The sequence below is a fragment of the Leptodactylus fuscus genome, chromosome 9 (assembly GCF_031893055.1).
Source record: "Leptodactylus fuscus isolate aLepFus1 chromosome 9, aLepFus1.hap2, whole genome shotgun sequence".
Lineage (NCBI taxonomy): Eukaryota > Metazoa > Chordata > Amphibia > Anura > Leptodactylidae > Leptodactylus > Leptodactylus fuscus.
In genome coordinates, this window is record NC_134273.1 from 9,434,824 (window position 1) to 9,460,461 (window position 25,638).

The 25,638-nt window shown below is 44.5% G+C and overlaps 2 protein-coding genes across 2 annotated transcripts; both read right to left on the bottom strand.

Annotated features, from left to right (window-relative positions):
* Positions 1 to 45: 45 nt before the first annotated feature.
* Positions 46 to 9,913, bottom strand: RPE65 (retinoid isomerohydrolase RPE65). Its single transcript, XM_075287253.1, has 14 exons — positions 9,850 to 9,913; positions 9,377 to 9,459; positions 8,808 to 8,958; positions 8,299 to 8,406; positions 8,083 to 8,224; positions 7,495 to 7,642; positions 7,304 to 7,385; positions 5,047 to 5,179; positions 4,582 to 4,721; positions 2,773 to 2,902; positions 2,244 to 2,358; positions 1,105 to 1,199; positions 898 to 1,009; positions 46 to 317 (listed from the first exon to the last, which is right to left on the bottom strand). Exons 1-14 carry the CDS (start codon positions 9,858 to 9,860, stop codon positions 166 to 168), a joined length of 1,602 nt encoding a protein of 533 aa, XP_075143354.1. The 5' UTR covers positions 9,861 to 9,913; the 3' UTR covers positions 46 to 165.
* Positions 9,914 to 13,386: 3,473 nt separating this feature from the next.
* DEPDC1 (DEP domain containing 1) lies at positions 13,387 to 24,971 on the bottom strand. The gene is made up of 11 exons (XM_075287751.1): positions 24,850 to 24,971; positions 21,247 to 21,512; positions 20,902 to 21,058; positions 20,373 to 20,494; positions 19,486 to 19,616; positions 19,359 to 19,406; positions 18,721 to 18,861; positions 14,396 to 14,568; positions 14,120 to 14,296; positions 13,628 to 13,801; positions 13,387 to 13,555 (listed from the first exon to the last, which is right to left on the bottom strand). The coding sequence occupies exons 1-11, from the start codon at positions 24,895 to 24,897 to the stop codon at positions 13,415 to 13,417; spliced, it is 1,578 nt and encodes a 525-aa protein (XP_075143852.1). The 5' UTR covers positions 24,898 to 24,971; the 3' UTR covers positions 13,387 to 13,414.
* Between the last annotated feature and the right edge of the window lie 667 nt (positions 24,972 to 25,638).

A 25,638-nucleotide genomic window follows, 5' to 3' on the forward strand; every position in this document is an offset into this window, starting at 1 on the left:
CACCATAGATTTAATAGATGTATAAATATACATATGGCTATACTGCAGCTTCCATATACAGAAGGCACGGCCGGGTCCTCTCTCTGTTGTCCTCTGAGGGGCGCTGTACACGTGTTCTGGGCTGTGATACATTGTATTACAAGCAGTCATGTCATCGGGTTCCTTTTAGGCATTTTTGAACATGCCGTGAAACGTGACGGGGATGATGGTGTCGACCTCCGCTCTGGCGATCTCACTCATGTCCTTGGCGTCCAGGATCAGGAGACAGGAGGGCTTGTGTCCCACGGCTGGGGCAATGGCCACGCTCAGTATGATACCTGTGGTAGCGATACAAGGCACATTAGTATTATATATACTCTGGGTTATACATGGGGTCCTGAGCGGGAGACCACCCTCCTCCGTCTCTCCTGACTTGTATAAATATGTTCCTCTGTTATTCCTCCTGGAAATGTGTGACTACATTTATAAACATTGTTACATTTCCAGGAGGAATAAGAGAGGAACAGCACAACAAATGATACACTATGTAGTTACAAAGATTTGTTCCAGGACCTTCCATTTATAGAGGTCAGACCTATACTTATGTCCAGGAGGAAGAGGCTGCGACGTAGTCAGATACGCGTACGTGTGTCAGATGTCAGCAGCCAAAACATTTATTCCATACATGTGAATGTGCAAGCTATGACAGCGACCTAAAGCCTCCAACGTCACCATCCTCGGCATAACAGCCCAGCCCTAGCCTTTCGAATGGGACTGAGCTGTTATACCGAGATGCACAAACTATATTAAAGGTGACTTTTCTCCATTGAGGCTGCATCCAAGTATCATTATGACTTTGGGGTGACCACTGAACCCCCTTAAACGCCTTGTCTGAACAGTCCCTTCAAATATCATTACCATCATCTTCCTCCAAGGCGTCTGGGGTTGGGACAAATATGGGCTCAGACGGGTAGGTGTTGGGCTCTTGCCATACCCAAGTCTCTTTACTCTTCACATTCAGTTTCACAAGCTAGAAGAGAATATACAGTGACATCAGCAGTCAGAAAATAGTATCTGTATATACCCTATAGAAACATATATATAATATAAACCCTGTATAGTCACCCTGTCAGGAATGAAATGGTTCAGTCCCAGTCCGTATGCGTATTTGTAGTCTTTACCGCTGTACGCCCCGTAGTTGATCTGCGGGAATTCGAAAGCTGTTGGAACAATACAAATATATGACTTGCTGGTATATGTAGTCCTTGGATGGGTTGCCCGTGTGTGTGCGGGTACTGCAGGTGATTGCATTATGTATACAGGACTGCGGACTATGCTGGTGCTATACAAGTCATGATAAATACGGTATATTCTATGCAATCTATGATGGAAGTTCTGCAGTATAAATCGCAGTGCACACTGCCACCCAGTGGCCAGATGGAGATTTGCATGTCTTTTCTGATTGCTGTACTTTTAATGAGTTGTGCAAACTTCTCTGTGCCAAAGTAAAGCAATTTGCAGGATCTTCTCCGGAAAATACACATCTAATTAGGAGCTAACAAAGGGAAAAGCGGCCCTTTAGGCAAATGACTCACTTAGGAAGAAGGATGGCTCGAAACGCAAACATGGCAATGAGGAGTTTGTACTAAAATTTAACTTAAAGGGAATGTCACTTTTTTAAAATATTTTTTTTATTTGTATTTTTTTTTTGCTCCATTTTCTGTCCATGATTATGGCAGCGGCCATCTTGCCTGAGCTTTTCCTTTGCCCTATTAACAACATTTAGTGGTGTGCTTTATGGCAGTCTCATGGCCACAGGCAGCAATAGTTTGGAGTTATGGGAGAGTTTTCTAGACTTGCTCTGTGCAGGGAGTTGTGTTATCTTCTATTGTAATTCTGTATTATGTACATGAGGTGACCGGCGCAAAGCAAACCCCTACAAAATTGGAAAGTGTATGTTATTATTAGGTTTAGTGGTCAGAGTATGAATTGCAAGACATAATGCTACACTGAAAATCTAAAACAAAAAAATTGCAACAATATGTTTAAAATAAAAACTTGGCTTAAACAAATAGGTCAATTTTAGGTGTCATTTCTCTTATAGGATCAGCCCCCTCCACTCCTCAGAGATTACACAAAGCCATTATATAGCCATGTGCATGAGGCTTAATACAGATCATAGGACGCTACACAGAAGTGCAGACAAGTGCACCGACAACCCCTTTAATGTACTAGTTGTGGGCACCATTATCTGTTGTGCAAACCTTGTCGGGGTCCAGAGAAGAGAACCTCGGGCTCCAGCCAGATGGTATCATCGCTGCGCAGCGTGGCGGTAGCTGTGGTGTACGGCAGATTCACCAAGTTCTTTCCTACGTCATTCTGGTAGAAAAGGAAATTTCAGAACCCCATTAATATTTGCCAGTGGATGACTGAATTTGCAAGCAGAGCTGCAGTGTAAAGCATAGAGGGCTGTCATAATGGATCAGGAGTCAACGCTGAACAAAATAAGGAAATTGTAAGTAGAGATGACCAAACCAGTTCATAAAAAAAAACTGGATTTCTTACAAATTTTCCAAAAAATTTGGGTTCAACTATACCCCAAATTTTTGGGTTTCACCAACCACCAATGACTATTATACTCTGCAGTCTTTAGACCCCAAAATATAACAAGCCAAGGTGCAGAAACAGGTTGTGACAGATGGACGAACCTCGCAAATATGCACAAATCTCTAGTTGTAAGCAGCATCTGACATTAGAGGACACCCCGTGCACCCATTCCAGGGCGTGCTTTACCTTCTGGATATCGAGCGGCAGCACGTATCGCCGCACTTCAGGCTGAGGAGCTTTCTCTGCCAGTCTCTTCACTTCCTCCCAGTTCTCCCGCAGGTTGGCCAAATACAGATAATTGTAGATAAATTCAAAGCTGCAATGATAAAAGTTACAGCAACTGCTAGGAGAAGATACTGCGGTACTGACACTTAAAGGGAGTGTCAGCAGAACCTGCATGTCAATCAGCTCAGCCCCGCTGACATACAGCCATATTTCAGGAACGGTGGCAGCGATTCACAAGGGGAAAATACTATTTAATTCTGGTGACAGTAACCTATCTATCTGCAGGGCTGGGGTGATATGCTGGGTCTGGTGACAGTAACCTATCTATCTGCAGGGCTGGGGTGATATGCTGGTTCTGGTGACAGTAACCTATCTATCTGCAGGGCTGGGGTGATATGCTGGGTCTAGTGACCGTAACCTATCTATCTGCAGGGCTGGGGTGATATGCTGGTTCTGGTGACAGTAACCTATCTATCTGCAGGGCTGGGGTGATATGCTGGGTCTGGTGACAGTAACCTATCTATCTGCAGGGCTGGGGTGATATGCTGGTTCTGGTGACAGTAACCTATCTATCTGCAGGGCTGGGGTGATATGCTGGGTCTAGTGACCGTAACCTATCTATCTGCAGGGCTGGGGTGATATGCTGGTTCTGGTGACAGTAACCTATCTATCTGCAGGGCTGGGGTGATATGCTGGGTCTGGTGACAGTAACCTATGTATCTGCAGGGCTGGGGTGATATGCTGGGTCTGGTGACAGTAACCTATCTATCTGCAGGGCTGGGGTGATATGCTGGTTCTGGTGACAGTAACCTATCTATCTGCAGGGCTGGGGTGATATGCTGGGTCTGGTGACAGTAACCTATCCATCTGCAGGGCTGGGGGGATATGCTGGGTCTGGTGACAGTAACCTATCTATCTGCAGGGCTGGGGTGATATGCTGGTTCTGGTGACAGTAACCTATCTATCTGCAGGGCTGGGGTGATATGCTGGGTCTGGTGACAGTAACCTATCTATCTGCAGGGCTGGGTGATATGCTGGGTCTGGTGACAGTAACCTATCTATCTGCAGGGCTGGGGTGATATGCTGGTTCTGGTGACACTAACCTATCTATCTGCAGGGCTGGGTGATATGCTGGTTCTGGTGACAGTAACCTATCTATCTGCAGGGCTGGGGTGATATGCTGGGTCTGGTGACAGTAACCTATCTATCTGCAGGGCTGGGGTGATATGCTGGGTCTGGTGACAGTAACCTATCTATCTGCAGGGCTGGGGTGATATGCTGGTTCTGGTGACAGTAACCTATCTATCTGCAGGGCTGGGGAGATATGCTGGGTCTGGTGACAGTAACCTATCTATCTGCAGGACTGGGGTGATATGCTGGGTCTGGTGACAGTAACCTATCCATCTGCAGGGCTGGGTGATATGCTGGGTCTGGTGACAGTAACCTATCCATCTGCAGGGCTGGGTGATATGCTGGGTCTGGTGACAGTAACCTATCTATCTGCAGGGCTGGGGTGATATGCTGGTTCTGGTGACAGAGACCCTTTAAGGTCCAGGTAACAAAGCCATGGGGCGGCTGCAGTCCAAGAAGAAGAGCGTGGATGCTACTAATACCCCTCTTAGCTCATGTTGGAAGGACAGTCACCCCCAATTTTTATCATTCTTTACTAGGTTTGTGATTCCCGTCTCCCTGCAGCCACCACTAGGGGGTGCTCATTGCACACTGATATCAGTATCATTAGAAGGGGGTGAGTACTATTGGTGACATTACCCCTTCCAGCAGCAGAGGTCCGCTATGAGAAATCCATTGTCTTCATACGTATTAATGTGATGGAAAATGTTGAAGGCCGATGTCCTGTATTTTATATTGAGGTATTCTCCTGTGTGCTTCTCAGCTACATGCATCCACACCTACAGAACACAGCAAGGAAGTGGTTAACAACCCTGGTACTGGTGATTATTTTTTAGAATATATCTGTATGGGAGAGCTCTGTTTTTCTGACTTGATATATAATTTGGGCTGCATACAGCCACCACTAGGGGGAGCTAATCATCCTCCCTCTCACAGCGTGAACTCTCAGACACAGAGACAGAAACTGAAGCCGCATCCCCCTCCTCCTTGTCTACTGACTACGGTATTACTACAGAAGGACTTCTTGTGAGTGAGGAAGTTATTGAACATTTACAGAGAACCTACAAAGATGATGAGCTGACAGATAGCAGTGTTATTACTCACACCCATAGTTTCATGAGACTCAAAGCAATCCATGTAATTGGCTCCCCAGATACTCCAGGCAGAGAGGAACTTAAACAGATTAATCTTCACTGGTTGTTCTACAAAGAGGAGATAATTTGGAGACATTCCGAAACTGGAAGAGAAAAGACAAGAATTACCAAAGAGCCACTGACCAGAGCAGTATTATAGTAGTTATATTCTTGTACATGGGAGCAGTATTATAGTAGTTATATTCTTGTACATAGGAGGTAGTATTATAGTAGTTATATTCTTGTACATAGGAGCAGTATTATAGTAGTTATATTCTTGTACATAGGAGGTAGTATTAGTATTATAGTAGTTATATTCTTGTACATAGGAGTAGTATTATAGTAGATATATTCTTGTACATAGGAGTAGTATTATAGTAGTTATATTCTTGTACATAGGAGGTAGTATTATAGTAGTTATATTCTTGTACATAGGAGCAGTATTATAGTAGTTATATTCTTGTATATAGGAGTAGTATTATAGTAGTTATATTCTTGTACATAGGAGTAGTATTATAGTAGTTATATTCTTGTATATAGGAGGTAGTATTATAGTAGTTATATTCTTGTACATAGGAGGTAGTATTATAGTAGTTATATTCTTGTATATAGGAGAAGTATTATAGTAGTTATATTCTTGTACATAGGAGGTAGTATTATAGTAGTTATATTCTTGTACATAGGAGGGCAGTATTATAGTAGTTATATTCTTGTACATAGGAGCAGTATTATAGTAGTTATATTCTTGTACATAGGAGCAGTATTATAGTAGTTATATTCTTGTACATAGGAGTAGTATTATAGTAGTTATATTCTTGTACATAGGAGTAGTATTATAGTAGATATATTCTTGTACATAGGAGGTAGTATTATAGTAGTTATATTCTTGTACATAGGAGCAGTATTATAGTAGTTATATTCTTGTATATAGGAGGGCAGTATTATAGTAGTTATATTCTTGTACATAGGAGCAGTATTATAGTAGTTATATTCTTGTACATAGGAGGTAGTATTATAGTAGTTATATTCTTGTACATAGGAGGGCAGTATTATAGTAGTTATATTCTTGTACATAGGAGCAGTATTATAGTAGTTATATTCTTGTACATAGGAGCAGTATTATAGTAGTTATATTCTTGTACATAGGAGCAGTATTATAGTAGTTATATTCTTGTACATAGGAGCAGTATTATAGTAGTTATATTCTTGTACATAGGAGGTAGTATTATAGTAGTTATATTCTTGTACATAGGAGCAGTATTATAGTAATTATATTCTTGTACATAGGGGCAGTATTATCGTAGTTATATTCTTGTACATAGGAGTAGTATTATAGTAGTTATATTCTTGTATATAGGAATAGTATTATAGTAGTTATATTCTTGTACATAGGAGGTAGTATTATAGTAGTTATATTCTTGTACATAGGAGTAGTATTATAGTAGATATATTCTTGTACATAGGAGCAGTATTATAGTAGTTATATTCTTGTACATAGGAGCAGTATTATAGTAGTTATATTCTTGTACATAGGAGTAGTATTATAGTAGTTATATTCTTGTACATAGGAGTAGTATTATAGTAGTTATATTCTTGTACATAGGAGCAGTATTATAGTAGTTATATTCTTGTACATAGGAGGTAGTATTATAGTAGTTATATTCTTGTACATAGGAGCAGTATTATAGTAGTTATATTCTTGTACATAGGAGGTAGTATTATAGTAGTTATATTCTTGTACATAGGAGTAGTATTATAGTAGTTATATTCTTGTACATAGGAGGTAGTATTATAGTAGTTATATTCTTGTACATAGGAGTAGTATTATAGTAGTTATATTCTTGTACATAGGAGCAGTATTATAGTAGTTATATTCTTGTACATAGGAGCAGTATTATAGTAGTTATATTCTTGTACATAGGAGCAGTATTATAGTAGTTATATTCTTGTACATAGGAGTAGTATTATAGTAGTTATATTCTTGTACATAGGAGTAGTATTATAGTAGTTATATTCTTGTACATAGGAGGTAGTATTATAGTAGTTATATTCTTGTACATAGGAGTAGTATTATAGTAGTTATATTCTTGTACATAGGAGCAGTATTATAGTAGTTATATTCTTGTACATAGGAGGTAGTATTATAGTAGTTATATTCTTGTACATTAGATGTGAGTTGCTGGTATCTGGCTTGTCTATAGTTACTATATGTAAATCTTCCCGCTTACCTGTGCACATAGGACGGTGTAAATCGATCACTACATGGAAACTGGACGACCACATTGCACTTTGTTATGGGATCTTCTTTGTCTGTAATGATAAGGTAAGAGAGTCCTCAGATCTCCACAGTCCCGCACACGAGTCCTCTCACCTATAATCTCTGGTATAGTCTATATTATTCCCTCCTGTTCACACTTACCAGCCTGCAGCGGAGGGATTCTGACAACATTGTAAGCAATTGAAAAATTCTTCCCAAAGCAGTTTCCTATGTTGAAGACGGTGCCGTCGTTCTCAATGTGCGGATGCGCTGTGACGCCATTAATGGAGATATATTTACACAGATCTACCTAAAAGACGCACATGAAGCCGTGAGGTTATCCCCGGTGCACTCAGTCATGTGACCTGACATTTGCTGTCTTGATACTATTGCAAAATATTAAACTGAACAATGATCTTTAGAGGATGTGAATAGTTATGTAACAATCCCAGCAGCTGCAGACACATAGGGCATCACTTATCTCCTTTCTGATATAGAATTTGCAGATTCATTCATCAGGACTAATAGGAGAGAATCAGGTAAGGTTGTCTATGGTAGGGAGTCAGCAACCTGTAGAATCCCACCTGCAACTACAACTCCCAGCAGGCTCCATTCACTTCTATGCAAGTCCTAAGACCAGTAGAACAAGTAATAGATGCTGGGAGTTGTAGTTTTATTGCAACCGGCCTGCTGAAGGTGACCAACCCCTGGTCTACGGCAACCAAGACCCTTCCCCAGTTTATAAAATACCTTCTTGATAGTTTCTAATGTTTCAGGATCAACCTTTGTGATGAAATTGGTTTCTGTGCAGGCGTAAAAATCCTCCCCCACGGGGTAAATGTTAACCAGGGCGTTGTCTGTCACTTCTAGGCCTTTGAAATATGAGAAAAACCTAAGAAAATATAGAAAAATTAGATTTGTTTTATAACCCAAAATTTTTGTAAACCCTCCGCGCCCATCGCTCACCTGGAGAATATATTTTTGCAGGGATCTGGATAGGCAAAGGTTCCAAACTCTGTGATGACAATCCTCTTCTCGGTCATGGCTCGGACGTAGGCGTCAGTCTTTACAAACCTGCATTTGAATCAATTTCAATAATACTGCCCCGTATAGGTGAGGACATGGCACACAATAAATGCTATTACCTGTTCTCACCTATAGGGGGCACTAATATTTAAAGAACTGAGATACACTTGGGGCAAATTCTGATGAACTTCCCTCATTGAGTTCATAAGATTTTTATACCTGCAGTCACCACTAGGAGGAGCTCACTGTATATTGTATTCTATTAGAGTAGTGAATGAGGCTCAGCTGCAATACCACACACAACCTCTGGACAATGGGTGGTGCTGTTTTTGAAAGAAAGCAACCATGTTTTTTCTAATCCTTTAAAGGTTGGACAATCTCCTTTAGACACTTTCAAGATTACAAAAGGAGGATCCCTTTAAGATATCATGTAGGTAATGGACACCTACCTGCGATGATACGTCACCTGTCCCTCCTTGAACTCAAACTTATGTAGCAGGGCTTGTCCATCAAACAGGTGATAATACTGCTCAGACCCCACTTCAAACAGTCCGGGCCCACATCGCAACAGACTGCCAGAGAGCCACATGGGTAACCGACCTATTCGAGAAGGAATGGAGGATGAAAACTGTAGCGAGGTAGAGCAAGGCGGCCATCATAGAGACTATGTAGGGCTATACAGTCATTGCATATAAAAGTGCCGGAGCGGTATAAGAGGTGATGGACATACGTGATGTCATTAGTTCTTAAGTAATAGTATTCTTATCCCTTTAAAGGGGCTGTCCAGCCATAGAAAGTTACCCCCTATCCTGTGGGTAGAGGGTAAGTTGCTTTGGCTGGACAATCCCTTTAAGTTGTAACAATGTAATGTCCATTAATCTCCTTCTATTCCTAAACTGAAGCTCAGACATTCCTCCTCCTGTTTATTGTCCTGTGCCTGGCTCTAAGACAACCGGCTGCAGCAGGAGCCTCCCCCCAACATGTCTGTAACAGGGCACAAAGCTCATGAAGCCCTTACCTGTGATGTGGACGCTCATCGGGGTGGCCAGTTCCTCCACCGTTTCAAACAGTTTCTTATAGCCCCCAGCAGGGTGCTCCACACTGCAAAATACAATGGGAGGGAGTTTATTGAGACTGGCGTTCCCTCTGCCAGTCTTTGTTCATACCCCTGTTGGTGTGAGATGCGCCTTTATTATTAGGAGACTCCGGCCCCTTAATTCTCACATGATCCCTTGCACCATAATTGGGATCACCTTGACCCACCTTGATCTCCGGCACATTTTTGCACCAGAAAACGGATGCGCTTATTATACCAAGTCCCCCCCCCATTATATCTCATATAATAGAAGATTCCTAAAATCTCAGACACAGAAACGTCAAGACTTTCGTCTGCAAACACTTTGCAAGAAAAAAAGAAAATTTCCTTAGAATTTTTATAAAAGACTCCTAGAAGACGATGGGAATACTAATGGCGTCCGCGCCGCCACTTACCGGCTGACCATGATGCCTCCTGCTAAGGGACGAGCCGCTCGGAGAGTGAATCTGGGAGTCTGAAGTCTCCGGCTATTTATAGGGACTTTGATTTGTTTCGAGAGAATAATCTTCTTAAAGAGCCGGCGCAGCCAATGAGCGAGCGGACGGGGAACAGAAGATTCTTTCAGGAGCGGATTCTCTTGAAGCGGCTTCTCCATTCAGTCTTCAGCGTCTTTGCTCTTCGCACAAGGAGGTTCTTTGAACAATGTTTAGTTCTAAATCCTTTCAAACCAGCAGTGGATTAAAGGAAAGAATCGGGGGAAGGAATTCGGTCACACGTAGCAAGACAAGAGCTTATCTCAGACTAATGGCTGGCAACACGGAGGAACGGGCAGAACCTTCTGACAATGGCGCCCTGTGGATGGACATCGAGAGACAAAAAGAGACTGTGACCCCTCAGAAGCTTCCTATAGGACCGAGATGTTCTTGTCCCATAAAACCAAAAAGTCAAATTATATTCAGTCGTCTCTTTCTTGTATCCATTGCAGGAAAAGCTGAGTGACCGCCAATATAGTTGCCATTACAGCTCCCATGACCCGAATCTGCACAGACCCCCGATTGGTAACTGCCTAGACATTCCATCAGGTCACGAAATCTGCTGCACAGCCTCGATTTAGGAAGGGATTCTTTACAGTAAGAGCAGTGACGTCACTTAGAAGTAATGTCACTAGAGATCCCCTACGACTACACAGGGATAGCTTGTAGTCTGTAACCATTGAAACACATAGCGCTACGTAGGATCTGTATACACAAAATGCAAAAAGTGCAAAATGCAAAAAGCTGTTGCAAAAATACACACACCCCTCTGGCATTGAACTCTATTAGGCAATTGTTAGTTTTGCAATTCCTTTTATATCTCCTCTTGTAGGTTTAACCATTTGGGTGCTGCTCCACCTTAAGTCTTCTGTTTCACCTCTAGGGGCAGTAAATACAAGGAGAGTTCTCCATATTTCTAGGATTTTAGACTCCTGGATGATGGGGGGGGTGTCATGGCGTTGTGTAATGGGATTACGGCGTCTTATATGGGGTCTGTTCTCAGCGGCTGGGAACAAGAACCTTTGTCCTAGAACATTTAATAATGAGATTAGATCATTGTATCTGTGACCGTACCGGGTTATGATACAAGTGAGTTCTGTATAAATATCCTATATGACAAAGTAAATGCAGCGCAGGACACCGCAGTCTACTGGAAATGAAGGGGATTCATCCCACTGCAGGGTCCTGCATCTTATGATAGAAGGCTTCTTATCAAGGATCCCGAGAGTCCATAGAAATCCCGTACTTGTAGGGCTAAGGAGATCCGCGGCCTCCTGGAGTAATGTGGACCTGTATCTTCTTATGTGAATTGCGTGGCGGTGACAGTATGTTACGTGGCCTCTCCATATACACATCCATCCCCATTCACATGACGGATCGGCAGGGGCAGCTATCCCTGTACTGTGACATCTCTGCGGTCCACACACAGTATAACGCTCCCTTTACATTGTATATTACCCTGTATGCAATATACAGATCATAGTATACCATTACAATCATATACCGTATTCAAGCAAGCTCAATTACTTAATGCAACAAAGTATAAAACGGCAAAACTTATACAAAATTCATTTATTGCTTCATTAATATAAAGTTTTTGCATTTTAGGTAAAAAGTATAAAGCTCATCTCTTCATGCAATATGTAGAATAAGAAAGATTCAGCACAATGAAAGTGGAAGCGCTTTTAACTTTGTGTCTCTTGTACGCAGGGGTGTTTGTTGTAATACACTTTATTAACCCATTTTACTCATTTTAAGCAAAAATCAGGCACTGAAGTTCTCACCAGAATCCCTTTAAGCATTGCCGGGAAGAATCCATAGACTTGTGTAATGTAGGACTTGTCAATAGGGGCGTCTCAGGTTCAAATCGCTGTATCCCCTGTTATATACAACCTAGAACAGAGGTTCTGGTGTCATATGAAAGCAAAGAGTCTCAGCTTTCACCTGCTACCAATACTGCATGTAAAGTTACTTTATGACAGTCTTTAACTAGCAACCTAGCTACAAATGCCTTCCTATGACACCAGAACCGCTGTCCTATAGGGTATATAGCTGAATATACAGCTATCTGACATGAACCTCTCTCCAGCTATCTCTGTACATACTGGTAATAAGACAACTCTCCCTGGCAATGCCTAGTCTTACTAGGGACAACTTTAGAGCCCGTTTTCTACGACAATGAAGTAAAATAGGTTATTACAAAATGGATCACCCCCCCCCCTGTACACAATAACAAGGGGCGCAGCACTTACACTATAAAGCACAAAACACATAAATATATAGGGCAACTATATACAACGGAGTGCAACATGCAGACAAACACAATGTCAGTTTTGTATGAGGAGGCACGCGGGTGGTTCAGGATCTGTAAACAGCAACAACCTCCTGCACACTGCCTAGGCGGCCATGATGTGCGGGGCACTCCACCTCCAGCTCAGCAGTTTCTATAGGATGAGGCTTCGGCCATATCAACCAGCCACGTGCCATCAATAAAGCGTGGCTGGTTTATAGCCAGGGAGCCAACTGGTGGAGCTCCCCTTTAACCCAGTACAAGATACCCGGCAGCTGTTCGGACCCTACAACCTTCAGCTTTCTAGGCCGGTGCGGGAGCGTTGTGTGCCATTCAATGTGCAAATAGGCAATGAGAGAAATGTCAGTACAAGTCAGTGAAAGTAAATAAAATCCCAAACACTTATTTCTTAAAGGGAAGAGTCCATACTATAAAACCTGGTCCTGTAATGGCGGATCTGCGTAGTACGGCTTTTCCCATCTTTGGCAATACTTATAAGCGCACTTCATTAGTATCGGAGACGTGGCGATCATTGCATATACAGTACGGCGCCGCCATGTCAGCCGCTGTCAGTTTAATAAGAGTTCCCCCAGGAAGAATGAATAAGAAGGCCATCAGTTTCAGAGAGAAATAGGAATAGGAAAGGCTCGGGGAAGCCGGCACCAGTCTATCGCGACAATGGTTATATTGACCCCTCAAGTATAAAAGCGGGTCAAAATAGCCGCTAGGACTTGGTGCAAGAAAAATTGTATATTCTCCCCCATACACACACAATAGTCAAAGCATAGAATGTAAATACTTGTTAATCTGCTTAGGTTTGTGGTGCGAGATTCCCCGCGTGTAAACAGAAAAACGTAAGTTATGGGAATTTATCATCATCAGCCTATGGGTTTTGCTTGCAGTACCACTTTTCACCACAGCTGCTGCACATTTGCTCATAGACTGCAATGCAACAGCGCCACCCATTGGAACAAATGACATTCTGTGCATTAACTTTGATTTGGGGGCAAATTATCCTCATTTTGACCCCTCTTAAGAGCAGGATATCTGCTTAATACACTGTAAACCTCAAATTAGCATTTTTTTACCATAAAATATCTGGTTCCCTGAAGTTTAGTAAGAAAGAATATGTAAACAGCGAGAGACATAAGAAGCTAAGAAGACGGGGAGATTGTCCTACAGGGGCGACTGCTCTAGTCAGTATCTCAAGTTGCGAAATTTCGGCCTTTTCAGAACCAACATGGGCTGCTTGATGGTAGGCTTGTCTCCAAAGAGTCTGGCTTCGCTCTCCGACGTCGGGAAACGGCTGCGGTATATCTCAGGGTATTCTTTCTGAAACTGAAAAAGGAAAATTCCACTGAATATCCTTCCATGTCATGTATCTAGCCCCCTCCTAGACCAATGACCGACCTGTTTGAGTTTTTTCTTCTTCTCCTTCACCGAGATGTTCTTATCCTTCACTATGCTCTCCAGAAGCTCCATGATGGCGGCTTGCGACGTCACCACCTTCTGCTCTTCGAACTCCTGTGTGCTGATCTGCTTACAGAAGTAGAAGCCGGGAGTTGGGTCCGATGGGTCCCTCATCTTTAAAGAAAAAAAAGCAGCAATTTTTTTTTAAATTTTGGAGACCCCTTCAAAAACGCAATGGCCACCAAATTCTAGAAACCCCTTGCTAAAGGAAGAATCGGCAGCGATCAAGTGATACCCTGACGGTACACAGCGGCCACTGCAGGAGATCTGTGGTATTACATGGTAACCATTGCAGTGTAGCCCTTTCTGGTGTCAAATGGAAGGGGTGGGAGACCTCCAGAATCAGATGGGTGGTGCTGTCAGGCACCTCGCTGCAGCAGGAGCCCTCCCCCACCAGCCATGTATAATACATAGGTTATTACTGTCACCTACCTGGGTTCTCTGGAGATACTGGATGTGATCCTGCACTGCCGTCTGCAGGTAACAAGGCACCTGGAGGATCTCCTGGTGATGGTCCATGAGGAAGGAGACCAGTCTTGTAGCCAATAACTCGTCTAGATCCACCTCCTCGGCGCAGCACAGCACGCAGCGGGAGAAAGTCTGGATCATCTGACCAAAATAATAAAAAGCAAAGTCATACTGCAAAAAAAAACAAAAAAAAAAACAGACGGGCACTGGGCACTATATACGCACACAATGAAGACTTACCAGAGATCTGGTGCCCATGGCGTCGTGCAGGCGCGGCATATCCACGTTCTGGCTCATGCGCGAGATCATCCTCATTAGCAGCTGCAGCTTCCTGCGGTTCAGGGGTGGCAGGAGCAGACAGCAGAGCTGAAGGGCGTCTATTGCCACCCGCTCCAGGTGAGGCTGCAGCAAACCTGAGGGCAGGAGGGCACAAGTGAGACAGGGGTGACCAGAGGACAAGGAAATCTCCGGGAGGCGGAAGAGACTAAAGGTTTGCATTGGCTGAGTAATAGAAGATCTTCTCTAGTCATGCCCAGAGCTGCATGCAAGTTTCCACTCAAGCACTATCGTCTACCTCCACCCCACTGTCAGACAAGTGACCAAACAGCTTAACGGGGTTATTCAGGATTACAAAAAGATGTCCGCTGCATTGCAAAAACCGCTCCAAAGGCTGTGCCTGGTAGTGCAGCTCAGCGTCATTCATCTCAATAGAGCTGTGCTGCAATACCAGACACAACCCATGGACCGACGTGGCGCTGTTCTTTGGTCTAATATTTCAATAGGTCCCGCTCTCCACATTCCAGTGCAGTTGGAGTTTTTCCTGTAGCCCCCACCATTCATTCCTGAGCAATCGGAGCCATTACTTTTGTTGCCCAATATGGTAATTAAACTCCCTAATGCCATGTGGGTGGAGTCAGACATGAGTAGGCAAGGGGGCACGGCTCGGAGCACCAATCAAGAGGTGGACAGTGTGCTCCGAGTCACGCCCACTTGCCTGTTCCTGTCCGACTCCAACCACTTGACCTTTGGGAGCTTAGTTATCATATTCAGCGCCAAAACTAACAGCACCGATTACTCAGGAAGGATAGGGGCTAGAGAAAATATTCTAATTACAATAAAGTCAATGGAGGGGAGGCTGTACAAGGTGTTAAGTGCTCGAGCACCCTGGGAATAGACTCAGGAACTGAATGCAGCTTTGGAAGTGACTAGAGAAACATCAACAAATTAAGTCCTGCATAAGAAATTCAGAGCAATTCTGCAGCTACTGATTTTTTGATTTTCTTTAGCATAATTTAGGCAATTTGGACACAAAAATCCAGAATGATCAGACATAGTAAATCAGCTAGAAGACGGACAGGAGGTGCAAGACCCGAGCAGCCACATTGGGGGATCCTATAAAGCAAAGCGTGACCAGCCTCGTGCAGGATTATTCTGGAGCGCCATCTAGAAAGTGACACCGAGCCGCGCGCACGTCACCCAGATAAAGTGCAGGAAAGGCTCGTCCCATTGCATGTACCAATATAATCCGTGCAGAACATGTATACACCGGTATAGAATGCTCCAAACCATACGAGCAATGTGACTAATCAGATAGGTGACCTTATTTTGCACAGATTATGAACGACAGCTCTGGATGTAACTAGAGTAAGTTCTACTAAGCCTTGGAAACAGACTGCAGACAAACCACTGACAGGCGACCACCAATGCACGGCTTTCTGGACAAGCTGTAGAATCATGAACGCTGCTTTAGATGTGAGCGGAGAAGATACAATTATGTAACTGATCTGATCGTAGAACATCTTTTCTCTGATAGATAGGTTAGAAGATTGCACCGGCTTCAATGTGGTGCTGACAGTAGAGGGAGTGCAGTACTCCATGGCTGCAGGGTCAGACCGCACACAGGGTTTATTTGTAGTCTGTCACACATAGGCTGGCCTAGGAGCTGTATACAGAAAACGGACCATTGGTGAAGCAGCTTAAATGTGTTATTAGATGCAAAAATGGAGGTAGAAAATACATGCACAGATTACGGATTAGGAGAAAAGTCAGATTTTTGGCAAGTCATGCAGGGATAGAAGTCACTACAAGTCACGGGCTGGATTACTAGGACACACGGACATGCAGGAAAACATGCAAAAAACAGCGTTAACCTTACTTTCAGTGCCAGTGCAGGGCTGACAAGCGTGCAGTGCAGAAGAGTTTGAGGGGACAGAACTGGCGAGCTCCATATTGCTCTGGCACAAGCGTTTGGTGACGGTGATACCCGCGTCGGCCGCTTCGCTTCCCTCGATAGAGCTCAACCGTTTCTGAAGTCTACCTTGGCCAATCTGCCCGGGTCTGACGGTAATTTCGGCCACTGGAGCGTTTATACTAGAGCAAGACCCGAGACAATCCCCCAGGCTTTGCGATCGAGGCAGTTTCCTGCAGTCAGATCTATGGGCGCCCTCTGCTGGAGGGTGGCGGTGCTGCAGGGATTGAACATTGCTTTCAGCAGCAAACACGGATTCACTGTTCACACCGTGCTCTGGGCAAGGAGGTAGATTTGGGGAGAGGGTTAAAGAAACTGGAGAACACACTTCTGTAGCATCGCTCCCAGGACTCATTTCAGTATAGGACACGTCTGCGATTCCCTCCAGTGAGCAACTGCGCAGGCGGACTCTATAGGGGCCGCCGGAGTCCTTCCTGCAGGTGGACAGGTTCTGACAGCTGCCGCCTATGATCTGACTATCCTTGGGCCGCCTTGCAAGGGATGTGTAAAGCTTCTCCCTGTTGGTATTGTGCAAAGCAAAGTCCTTGTGCTCCCTGCCCAGCTCTCCGAAGCTCTGATCATCATTGTCTTCCTCATCTTCGTTGGGCACCTTCCGCACCAAGCTGAGCAGCAGGCATTCAGTAGACTTAAAGTTTGTTTTGCTCAATGGCGAGGACTGGGAGAGCCGTGCAGCGGACGCTTCCTTCTTTGCTTTGTGCCTCTTGTTGCGCCTGCGGGGTACCGTAACGTAGCCACATACAACTAACCAGGAACGAAATAGAAGTTATAATGTGCAGGGGTGGTAAATACAGGGGTATAATGTGAGCAGGGGCAGGTTAGTGAGGACAGTGCAAAGCATGGCAACATAAGACACAGCAAACAGCAATATCATGCACACACCCTGCAGGCAAGCTCACGGCGACAATACTGGAAACCAAGTGGAAAGAAGCGCTCTAGAAATACACCGCACTGCCCGCCGCTCAGTTATGACACCTCTCAGGTCCCTGCTGGTCTCTACTGGAAACACAGGAAGTGATCAGTCTGCCAATCACAGGATGAGGCGGAGTCACCCCTGCAGTCAGTGATTGGCCGACTGATCACTTCCTGTGTTTCCAGTATAGTCCAGCATGGGGCTTGTGCAGCGTCAGAATGGGAGCAATGAGCGGAGCAACACTTTTTTAAATAATAATAATATTCTTACCCTCAAAAAAAAAAAAAAATTGATGGACTACATTCTCAAACGGAGGATCAGCAGACCCCGGCCTCATGCAGGTGACCCTAACCAGAGATTTCTCCTTAGGAATCGGAGTCTCCATTGCCAAAATATCACTATGTTATGTGAGGATGCAAATGGTTTTTTGGAGCAATGAGGGCGTTACTGCTTATCTTTATCAGTACAAACCCAGCGGACCCCGTTACAGTCTATGGAGTCTGACAGTTTCTGTTTTAGCGGACAGTCTCAGTCATTTGGGTCCGCCTCATTATAGTCTATAGGACTCCTCGGGATCGGATTAGTCGGTTCAGTCTTTATTGTTTAATCCGTTTTTCTATTCCTATGAGGGAACAGAACAGATGAAACAATACAAGTGTGAACACAACCCTGCACATTGCTACATGGACGTCCCGTGCGGGCGCAGGATTGTATGTGCAATATTGTCTGTTTATAAGGGTCTGTGTACAGAGATTTTTGTAAATCAATTGCATTGCAGATTCCGTGGTCCGGGCCGCTCGGTTATTTGCACTAGTACACGGAGCATCTCCTAGGGATCCATATACCTAATGGGGGCAAACACTGTAGGATGTAACAAGGGTCTACAGCTCCATCTCCCGTCTGAGATATAGAAGTCTCCTGGTGCAAAGTTATGGATGCCGCAAGGGGCACAGAATTTGTTGTGCAATATATAGACCTATTGTGCACACACTATATAACAGGACCTTCTGCATTACTGGAACCTGCTTTGAGCTATGGCTCTTGCTCACTCACTATTTGCTTGCACTCCACTGGCGTCATGCAACTTTTCGGTTTCTTTACTTGCCAATAACAGCTCAACACAAGGGATCCCAGCAGCTGACAAGGGGTTAACAGCACAGCTATCCTAAACTAAGAACCCAGCACATATAGGGCAAGATCTGAGCCAGCCATAGACCCACTTACCATAATGCAGCCTCCTCTGCCATGCAAGACAACACAGTGGACTGAGCCTTGCACGGTACAGTAGGTGATGAAGCGTACGGATACGATGGACGGGCTACAGCCGCACCAGCTCAGTCCACCAGACAAGAGCCAGGAACATTAACGGTTAGGCCGAAAACTTACCCAAAATATTAACAAAAAGCTCATAATACTCGTATGTAAGGAGCGGCCCTGGGAGGTTCAAGAAGTGATCAGCGACCGTACGGAAGACGTCGCGCTCAAAGCCGGGATAGCTGGGCTGGCTCATGTCATTGTGTCTAGGCCCTAAAAACAAAAACACAACAAGCCCCAAACATTTAGTATAGTAGCAGGAAGTAGAAGGGAATATAACTACTAGGCCAGACTATATAGGCTTTATTTGTGGTCTGCTACTATGGAGACACATAGGCACGTAGAGTAGCTGTAGACACAAAATGCTAGAAAATGTAATGAAGACTTTCTGCTAAATCAGAACAATGTGATCAGACGGGGTCTGACTGATGAGCACGAGTCCTGTTCCTCTATTTAATGCTCTATGGACTGCTGGAGATTCCCGTCATATAGGCAGTGTCCCCTCATTGTGCTCCATTCAGACAGGGAACAAATGCAAACCTCACCTGGAGTCTGATCTTGCAGAAATGAGTCTTCTTGAGACGCGGCTATGCAGAATAGGGTAATACATGGCTATAGGGTCTTGGAGACACACAGGGCATCCAGCTTCTGTGCAGACCCCAATCACTATTTTAGAGGACAGTCAATGACCACCGCCCTCTAATACTCACAGTTTGCAAGGCACTTCATTGCAGACAAGACCCAGTGAGGAAGATCATCTGGAAGACGACAAGACACATCAGTAAGACAAGTGACAGCGGACACTACAGAGTGGAGGAGACCTGAGAGAAGCTTCACCTGTTTTGTCTTGCAGGAAGACGACTCCATGTTTGCTGGTGTGGGTCATGTTGTACATGATGTGTCCGGGGTTCATCTGGGCTGGATTCAGGACTTCCTCCAGGGACGGCAGAGCCAGGATTTTCTGAAGACTGAGCAAAAGTGACAAGTGTAAGCGACGGTATCGTAAAACTGAAGATGATGTGAGCCTGCAACTCCCAAGACATTCTGAGACTTGTAGCTTCACACAATGAAATAAGACGTTGCGTCAGTGCCAAGCAGCCATTTTCCAATTCCTTAAGCCCCAGAACTATACATGTACATCACTGCGCTCAGGCGGGCACAGCTGCAGTCCAACCGATTACACCAGGACTGCGGCATCTAGGGGGTTTGTATATCGTCTTCCATAGGAACCCCCTGTGACACATTCGTGGAAGCAGATGTGTGGGAATTGGGGGTCCTAACAAAGGTCCCTCCAAGCTGCCATCTTGATCCACCTTGCCAGAGCCTAACAGGTTACTCAACAACCCATGTCCCATGTCACTGAGCTCTAGTACACTGCAATACACATATATATATATATATATATATATATATATAGGTATCAGTGATCATGCCCCCTAGTGGTAGTGGTAAGAAATAAAATAAAATAGTTTGAATAGAGTTAAAAAAAATATCCCATCAAAAACGTTTTCCTTCAAAAAATATAAAAAAATATGGTAACAATGTCAAATTCTACTAGACGTCAGCTCCGCTAAATTAAAAGCGCTGAAAATTCATGCTGCATTGCCTTTTCTTGCTTTACACTGCAGCACTGCTTCTTCAGATTGACATGACAACACAAAGTCAGGCGAGGGACACAGAAGGATATTAATACCCCAGGCAGCAGCAGGGGGCAGTATACGTACTGGATCAGGGTGATGTTGCCCCAGATATCTTCTATGTCCTTCTTAGTCAGCTCCTTGGTCACAGGGCCATCACTCTCCTTATCCACGTCCATCGCTTCAGCGGCTTCATTTTCTTGTTCCCCCTACAGACAGGTTAATATATGAACAGCTGCAGCAATGTGACCTGCAAGTCCCTGTAGCGCCCCCTAGTCCTTCCATATATGGAATACACTTTTGACAATCCCTACAAAACAGAAAGGTCCCTGAAATAAGTTGATCATAAAGTGACCTCCAATGACTTGCTGTAATCTTTGGCTGCAAGTGTTCAGCTTCCCTGTAGCGCCACCACAGGCGAAACGAAGCATTACACATTGTCCAATCATAACAATGGGTTGTCTGTATAATGCAGGACAGGGAAAGAGAGACAGAGACGCCCTGTAACCGCTCTCCACCCTGGCCAAGAGAAGAGGAACCTGAACAGGACGCTGTTGAATGTTGCAACCAAATTGGAGTCCCTGATCATAGCCGGGCCCCGGTAGAGACCACCTACCTTGCCGTCCAGAGATCCGCCTCTTTTAGGGGTCCTCTTGGAGAAACTTGGCATCTTGAAGAGGTTCTCCTTCTCCTTGAAGACATTCTCTAAGCTGCTTCTCTTCCACAGAGGTTGTCGGCTGGGAATGGTCTTTATCGGGGACGTGGAGGGAAACCTGCGCCAAACAATCGTTATTAGTTATGATGTAGAACTATGAAGCCCCCCCAATTACCCGAACCCAAGAGGACAATGGCCACCAAATGTCTTCCTCTAGCTCCTTCAGATCTACCATTTCTTCAGCTGTCAGGGCATGCTGGGAATTGTAGACGGCCACAGGTTGTGTAGGACGGCTGAAGGACCTACCTGAATAGCTGGTGGTTATCCTCCAGGTCCTCACTGCCCCATCTCCCCTTCAGGTCCTCAATGACGTGATTCTTCAAGAACTTCCTGAGGAGTTGGATCGTTTGCTGCCTCGTCACTTCAGAGCCAAAGTTACTATTATTCCTGAGCAGGTGATGCAACCAGTCTATGGCTTCCGAGGCGGTGAAGCAATTCCCATACGTCTTGAAGTTCTGCCTGTGTTTCTTCAAGGGCATTCCAGCACGAAAGTACTTGGTGACTTCATTCCACTGGAAGAAACAAGGAGGGACGTCTAAGACAATCGGACCTGGGAGAAACCCCAGACAACCCGAGAGTCAGCAATGGCGGGCTATAGGGCTAGGTCTGTCCACCCACTAGTCATAGCAGAGCACTCCTTGGTAGTTATGGCAGGGGTCCCTGCCCCTGTAGTGGTAAAAATTAGGTCTACACACATAAACCCCTCCCCCACAACCGGATCCACCATTGTATCTCTATGATGGGGATCAGGAGACCTCAAGATTTCTGTACTCAGCTTTATATGTGAAAGGAGAAGAAGAGTAACTGCAGACATTATGGAGGTGTCCTCTAAGGCAGGTTGTGCACGGACAGCCCCGGACTTTGTCGTGTGTTGATCTGTAGGTAAGATAACACTTCCTGTCACAACGTTGCGTACCGACACTCCACCAAATGACTGCTATACGCCATCTGTGTGTCACATTGTAGTCTATTCTTTATATACCATCTGTCCTGGGGATGAAATGACACTGCAGACACGTCCCTGTGTAACAAGATAAGGCTCTAGAGAGGATGTGGGAAAGCTGGGTGACTACTTTTATGACAGACCTATTGTCACCCAGCTTTCCCAGAAAAACATAAATCGGCTGGATATGGTCACTGGATGTCACGGACGTTCCTTCAAGGGGCCCCTGCAGGACAAGGGTGACAGAGGAAATAACGGACTGATCCTTCCTAGTAATCGGCCGGGCCCCAGGGGATCAATGGGGGGGGGGGAGGAAGTCTGGGGAGAATAACTAGACGTAGACTGAAGAGCGGAAGTGACCAGTGTATGAGAGATATATGTATGATATAGAGAGTGATCTATACGGCCCTTATAGAAAGCAAATCCCAGCAGACTCCATAAAGCTTATTATATGTCCTATAACTGCAGCAGCACGCAGTGCACATCTACGTGTCATGTATGATCTATAATCATCTGTAACATGTACATATATTCTGTACTGTATATGACGCGTACGCTCTGCATATATGTTCTGTATATGACACGTACGCTCTGCATATATGTTCTGTATATGACACGTACGCTCTGCATATATGTTCTGTATATGACACGTACGCTCTGCATATATGTTCTGTATATGACACGTACGCTCTGCATATATGTTCTGTATATGACGTGTACGCTCTGCATATATGTTCTGTATATGACGTGTACGCTCTGCATATATGTTCTGTATATGACGTGTACGCTCTGCATATATGTTCTGTATATGACGTGTACGCTCTGCATATATGTTCTGTATATGACGTGTACGCTCTGCATATATGTTCTGTATATGACGTGTACGCTCTGCATATATGTTCTGTATATGACGTGTACGCTCTGCATATATGTTCTGTATATGACGTGTACGCTCTGCATATATGTTCTGTATATGACGTGTACGCTCTGCATATATGTTCTGTATATGACGTGTACGCTCTGCATATATGTTCTGTATATGACGTGTACGCTCTGCATATATGTTCTGTATATGACGTGTACGCTCTGCATATATGTTCTGTATATGACGTGTACGCTCTGCATATATGTTCTGTATATGACGTGTACGCTCTGCATATATGTTCTGTATATGACGTGTACGCTCTGCATATATGTTCTGTATATGACGTGTACGCTCTGCATATATGTTCTGTATATGACGTGTACGCTCTGCATATATGTTCTGTATATGACGTGTACGCTCTGCATATATGTTCTGTATATGACGTGTACGCTCTGCATATATGTTCTGTATATGACGTGTACGCTCTGCATATATGTTCTGTATATGACGTGTACGCTCTGCATATATGTTCTGTATATGACGTGTACGCTCTGCATATATGTTCTGTATATGACGTGTACGCTCTGCATATATGTTCTGTATATGACGTGTACGCTCTGCATATATGTTCTGTATATGACGTGTACGCTCTGCATATATGTTCTGTATATGACGTGTACGCTCTGCATATATGTTCTGTATATGACGTGTACGCTCTGCATATATGTTCTGTATATGACGTGTACGCTCTGCATATATGTTCTGTATATGACGTGTACGCTCTGCATATATGTTCTGTATATGACGTGTACGCTCTGCATATATGTTCTGTATATGACGTGTACGCTCTGCATATATGTTCTGTATATGACGTGTACGCTCTGCATATATGTTCTGTATATGACGTGTACGCTCTGCATATATGTTCTGTATATGACGTGTACGCTCTGCATATATGTTCTGTATATGACGTGTACGCTCTGCATATATGTTCTGTATATGACGTGTACGCTCTGCATATATGTTCTGTATATGACGTGTACGCTCTGCATATATGTTCTGTATATGACGTGTACGCTCTGCATATATGTTCTGTATATGACGTGTACGCTCTGCATATATGTTCTGTATATGACGTGTACGCTCTGCATATATGTTCTGTATATGACGTGTACGCTCTGCATATATGTTCTGTATATGACGTGTACGCTCTGCATATATGTTCTGTATATGACGTGTACGCTCTGCATATATGTTCTGTATATGACGTGTACGCTCTGCATATATGTTCTGTATATGACGTGTACGCTCTGCATATATGTTCTGTATATGACGTGTACGCTCTGCATATATGTTCTGTATATGACGTGTACGCTCTGCATATATGTTCTGTATATGACGTGTACGCTCTGCATATATGTTCTGTATATGACGTGTACGCTCTGCATATATGTTCTGTATATGACGTGTACGCTCTGCATATATGTTCTGTATATGACGTGTACGCTCTGCATATATGTTCTGTATATGACGTGTACGCTCTGCATATATGTTCTGTATATGACGTGTACGCTCTGCATATATGTTCTGTATATGACGTGTACGCTCTGCATATATGTTCTGTATATGACGTGTACGCTCTGCATATATGTTCTGTATATGACGTGTACGCTCTGCATATATGTTCTGTATATGACGTGTACGCTCTGCATATATGTTCTGTATATGACGTGTACGCTCTGCATATATGTTCTGTATATGACGTGTACGCTCTGCATATATGTTCTGTATATGACGTGTACGCTCTGTATATATGTTCTGTATATGACGTGTACGCTCTGCATATATGTTCTGTATATGACGTGTACACTCTGTATATATGTTCTGTATATGACACATACCCTCTCTGTATATAATCAGTCCTGTATATGCCATATACAGCTATAGAGAGCACTATATACGTCCTGTAGGTGACATGTATTAGTATATACTCTATAAGCACACATACACGTTCATTCCTCTCCCTCAGACTTGCCATTACCAGTTTGGTGGCCCGGTAAGGTCCCGGGGTGATGATACGACTCTCCATTGCTGGGCGCAGGTGACCGGAGCCGCTCGGGCTCTTTAATCCGCCCGAACACGTGACGTGACCTCCGGACCACAACCGTCACCAAACAGGTTTGAAAAGTGAGCAGGCAGGCGGCCGAGCCAGGATTGGCTGAATAACTGGTCATGTGACTCACTATACACCAATTACCGCTTAGCGAGCTGAGGAGGCGTGGTTATGTCCGGAGTCTGAGCGGAGCTGCCGGGAGGGGGCGGGGTCACGTGCTTCGGTACCGGACCGGGTAATGTCTAGTTATAGCAGGGGTAGGGAACGTCCGGCTCTTCAGCTGTTGCAAAACTACAACTCCCAGCATGCATACTGGCTCTGCTTTTCTTGGAACTCCCATGGAAGTGAATGGAGCATGTTGGGAGTTGTAGTTTCACAGCAGCTGGAGAGCCGAAGGTTCCCTACCCCTGAGTTATATGCAGCCGGTCAGGTCCGAGTCTGTGAAACTACTATCCCCAGCATGCCGGGATCACTGCAGCCATGACACTACAACCCCCAGCATGCCGGGATCACTGCAATCAGGACACTACAACCCCCAGCATGCCGGGATCACTGCAATCAGGGCACTACAACCCCCAGCATGCCGGGATCACTGCAGCCAGGGACACTACAACCCCCAGCATGCCGGGATCACTGCAGCCAGGACACTACAACCCCCAGCATGCCGGGATCACTGCAGCCAGGACACTACAACCCCCAGCATGCCGGGATCACTGC

Coding starts and splice junctions, on each gene's coding strand:
- RPE65 (XM_075287253.1), bottom strand. Junction 7,643..8,082: donor CATTAGAAACTATCAAGAAG/GTATTTTATAAA, acceptor TGCGTCTTTTAG/GTAGATCTGTGTAAATATAT. Junction 5,180..7,303: donor ACACCGTCCTATGTGCACAG/GTAAGCGGGAAG, acceptor TTTCTCTTCCAG/TTTCGGAATGTCTCCAAATT.
- DEPDC1 (XM_075287751.1), bottom strand. CDS start 24,897: ATGGAGAGTCGTATCATCACCCCGGGACCTTACCGGGCCACCAAACTG. Junction 18,862..19,358: donor AATGAAGTGCCTTGCAAACT/GTGAGTATTAGA, acceptor TTTTGTTTTTAG/GGCCTAGACACAATGACATG. Junction 14,297..14,395: donor CCATGGGCACCAGATCTCTG/GTAAGTCTTCAT, acceptor TATTTTGGTCAG/ATGATCCAGACTTTCTCCCG.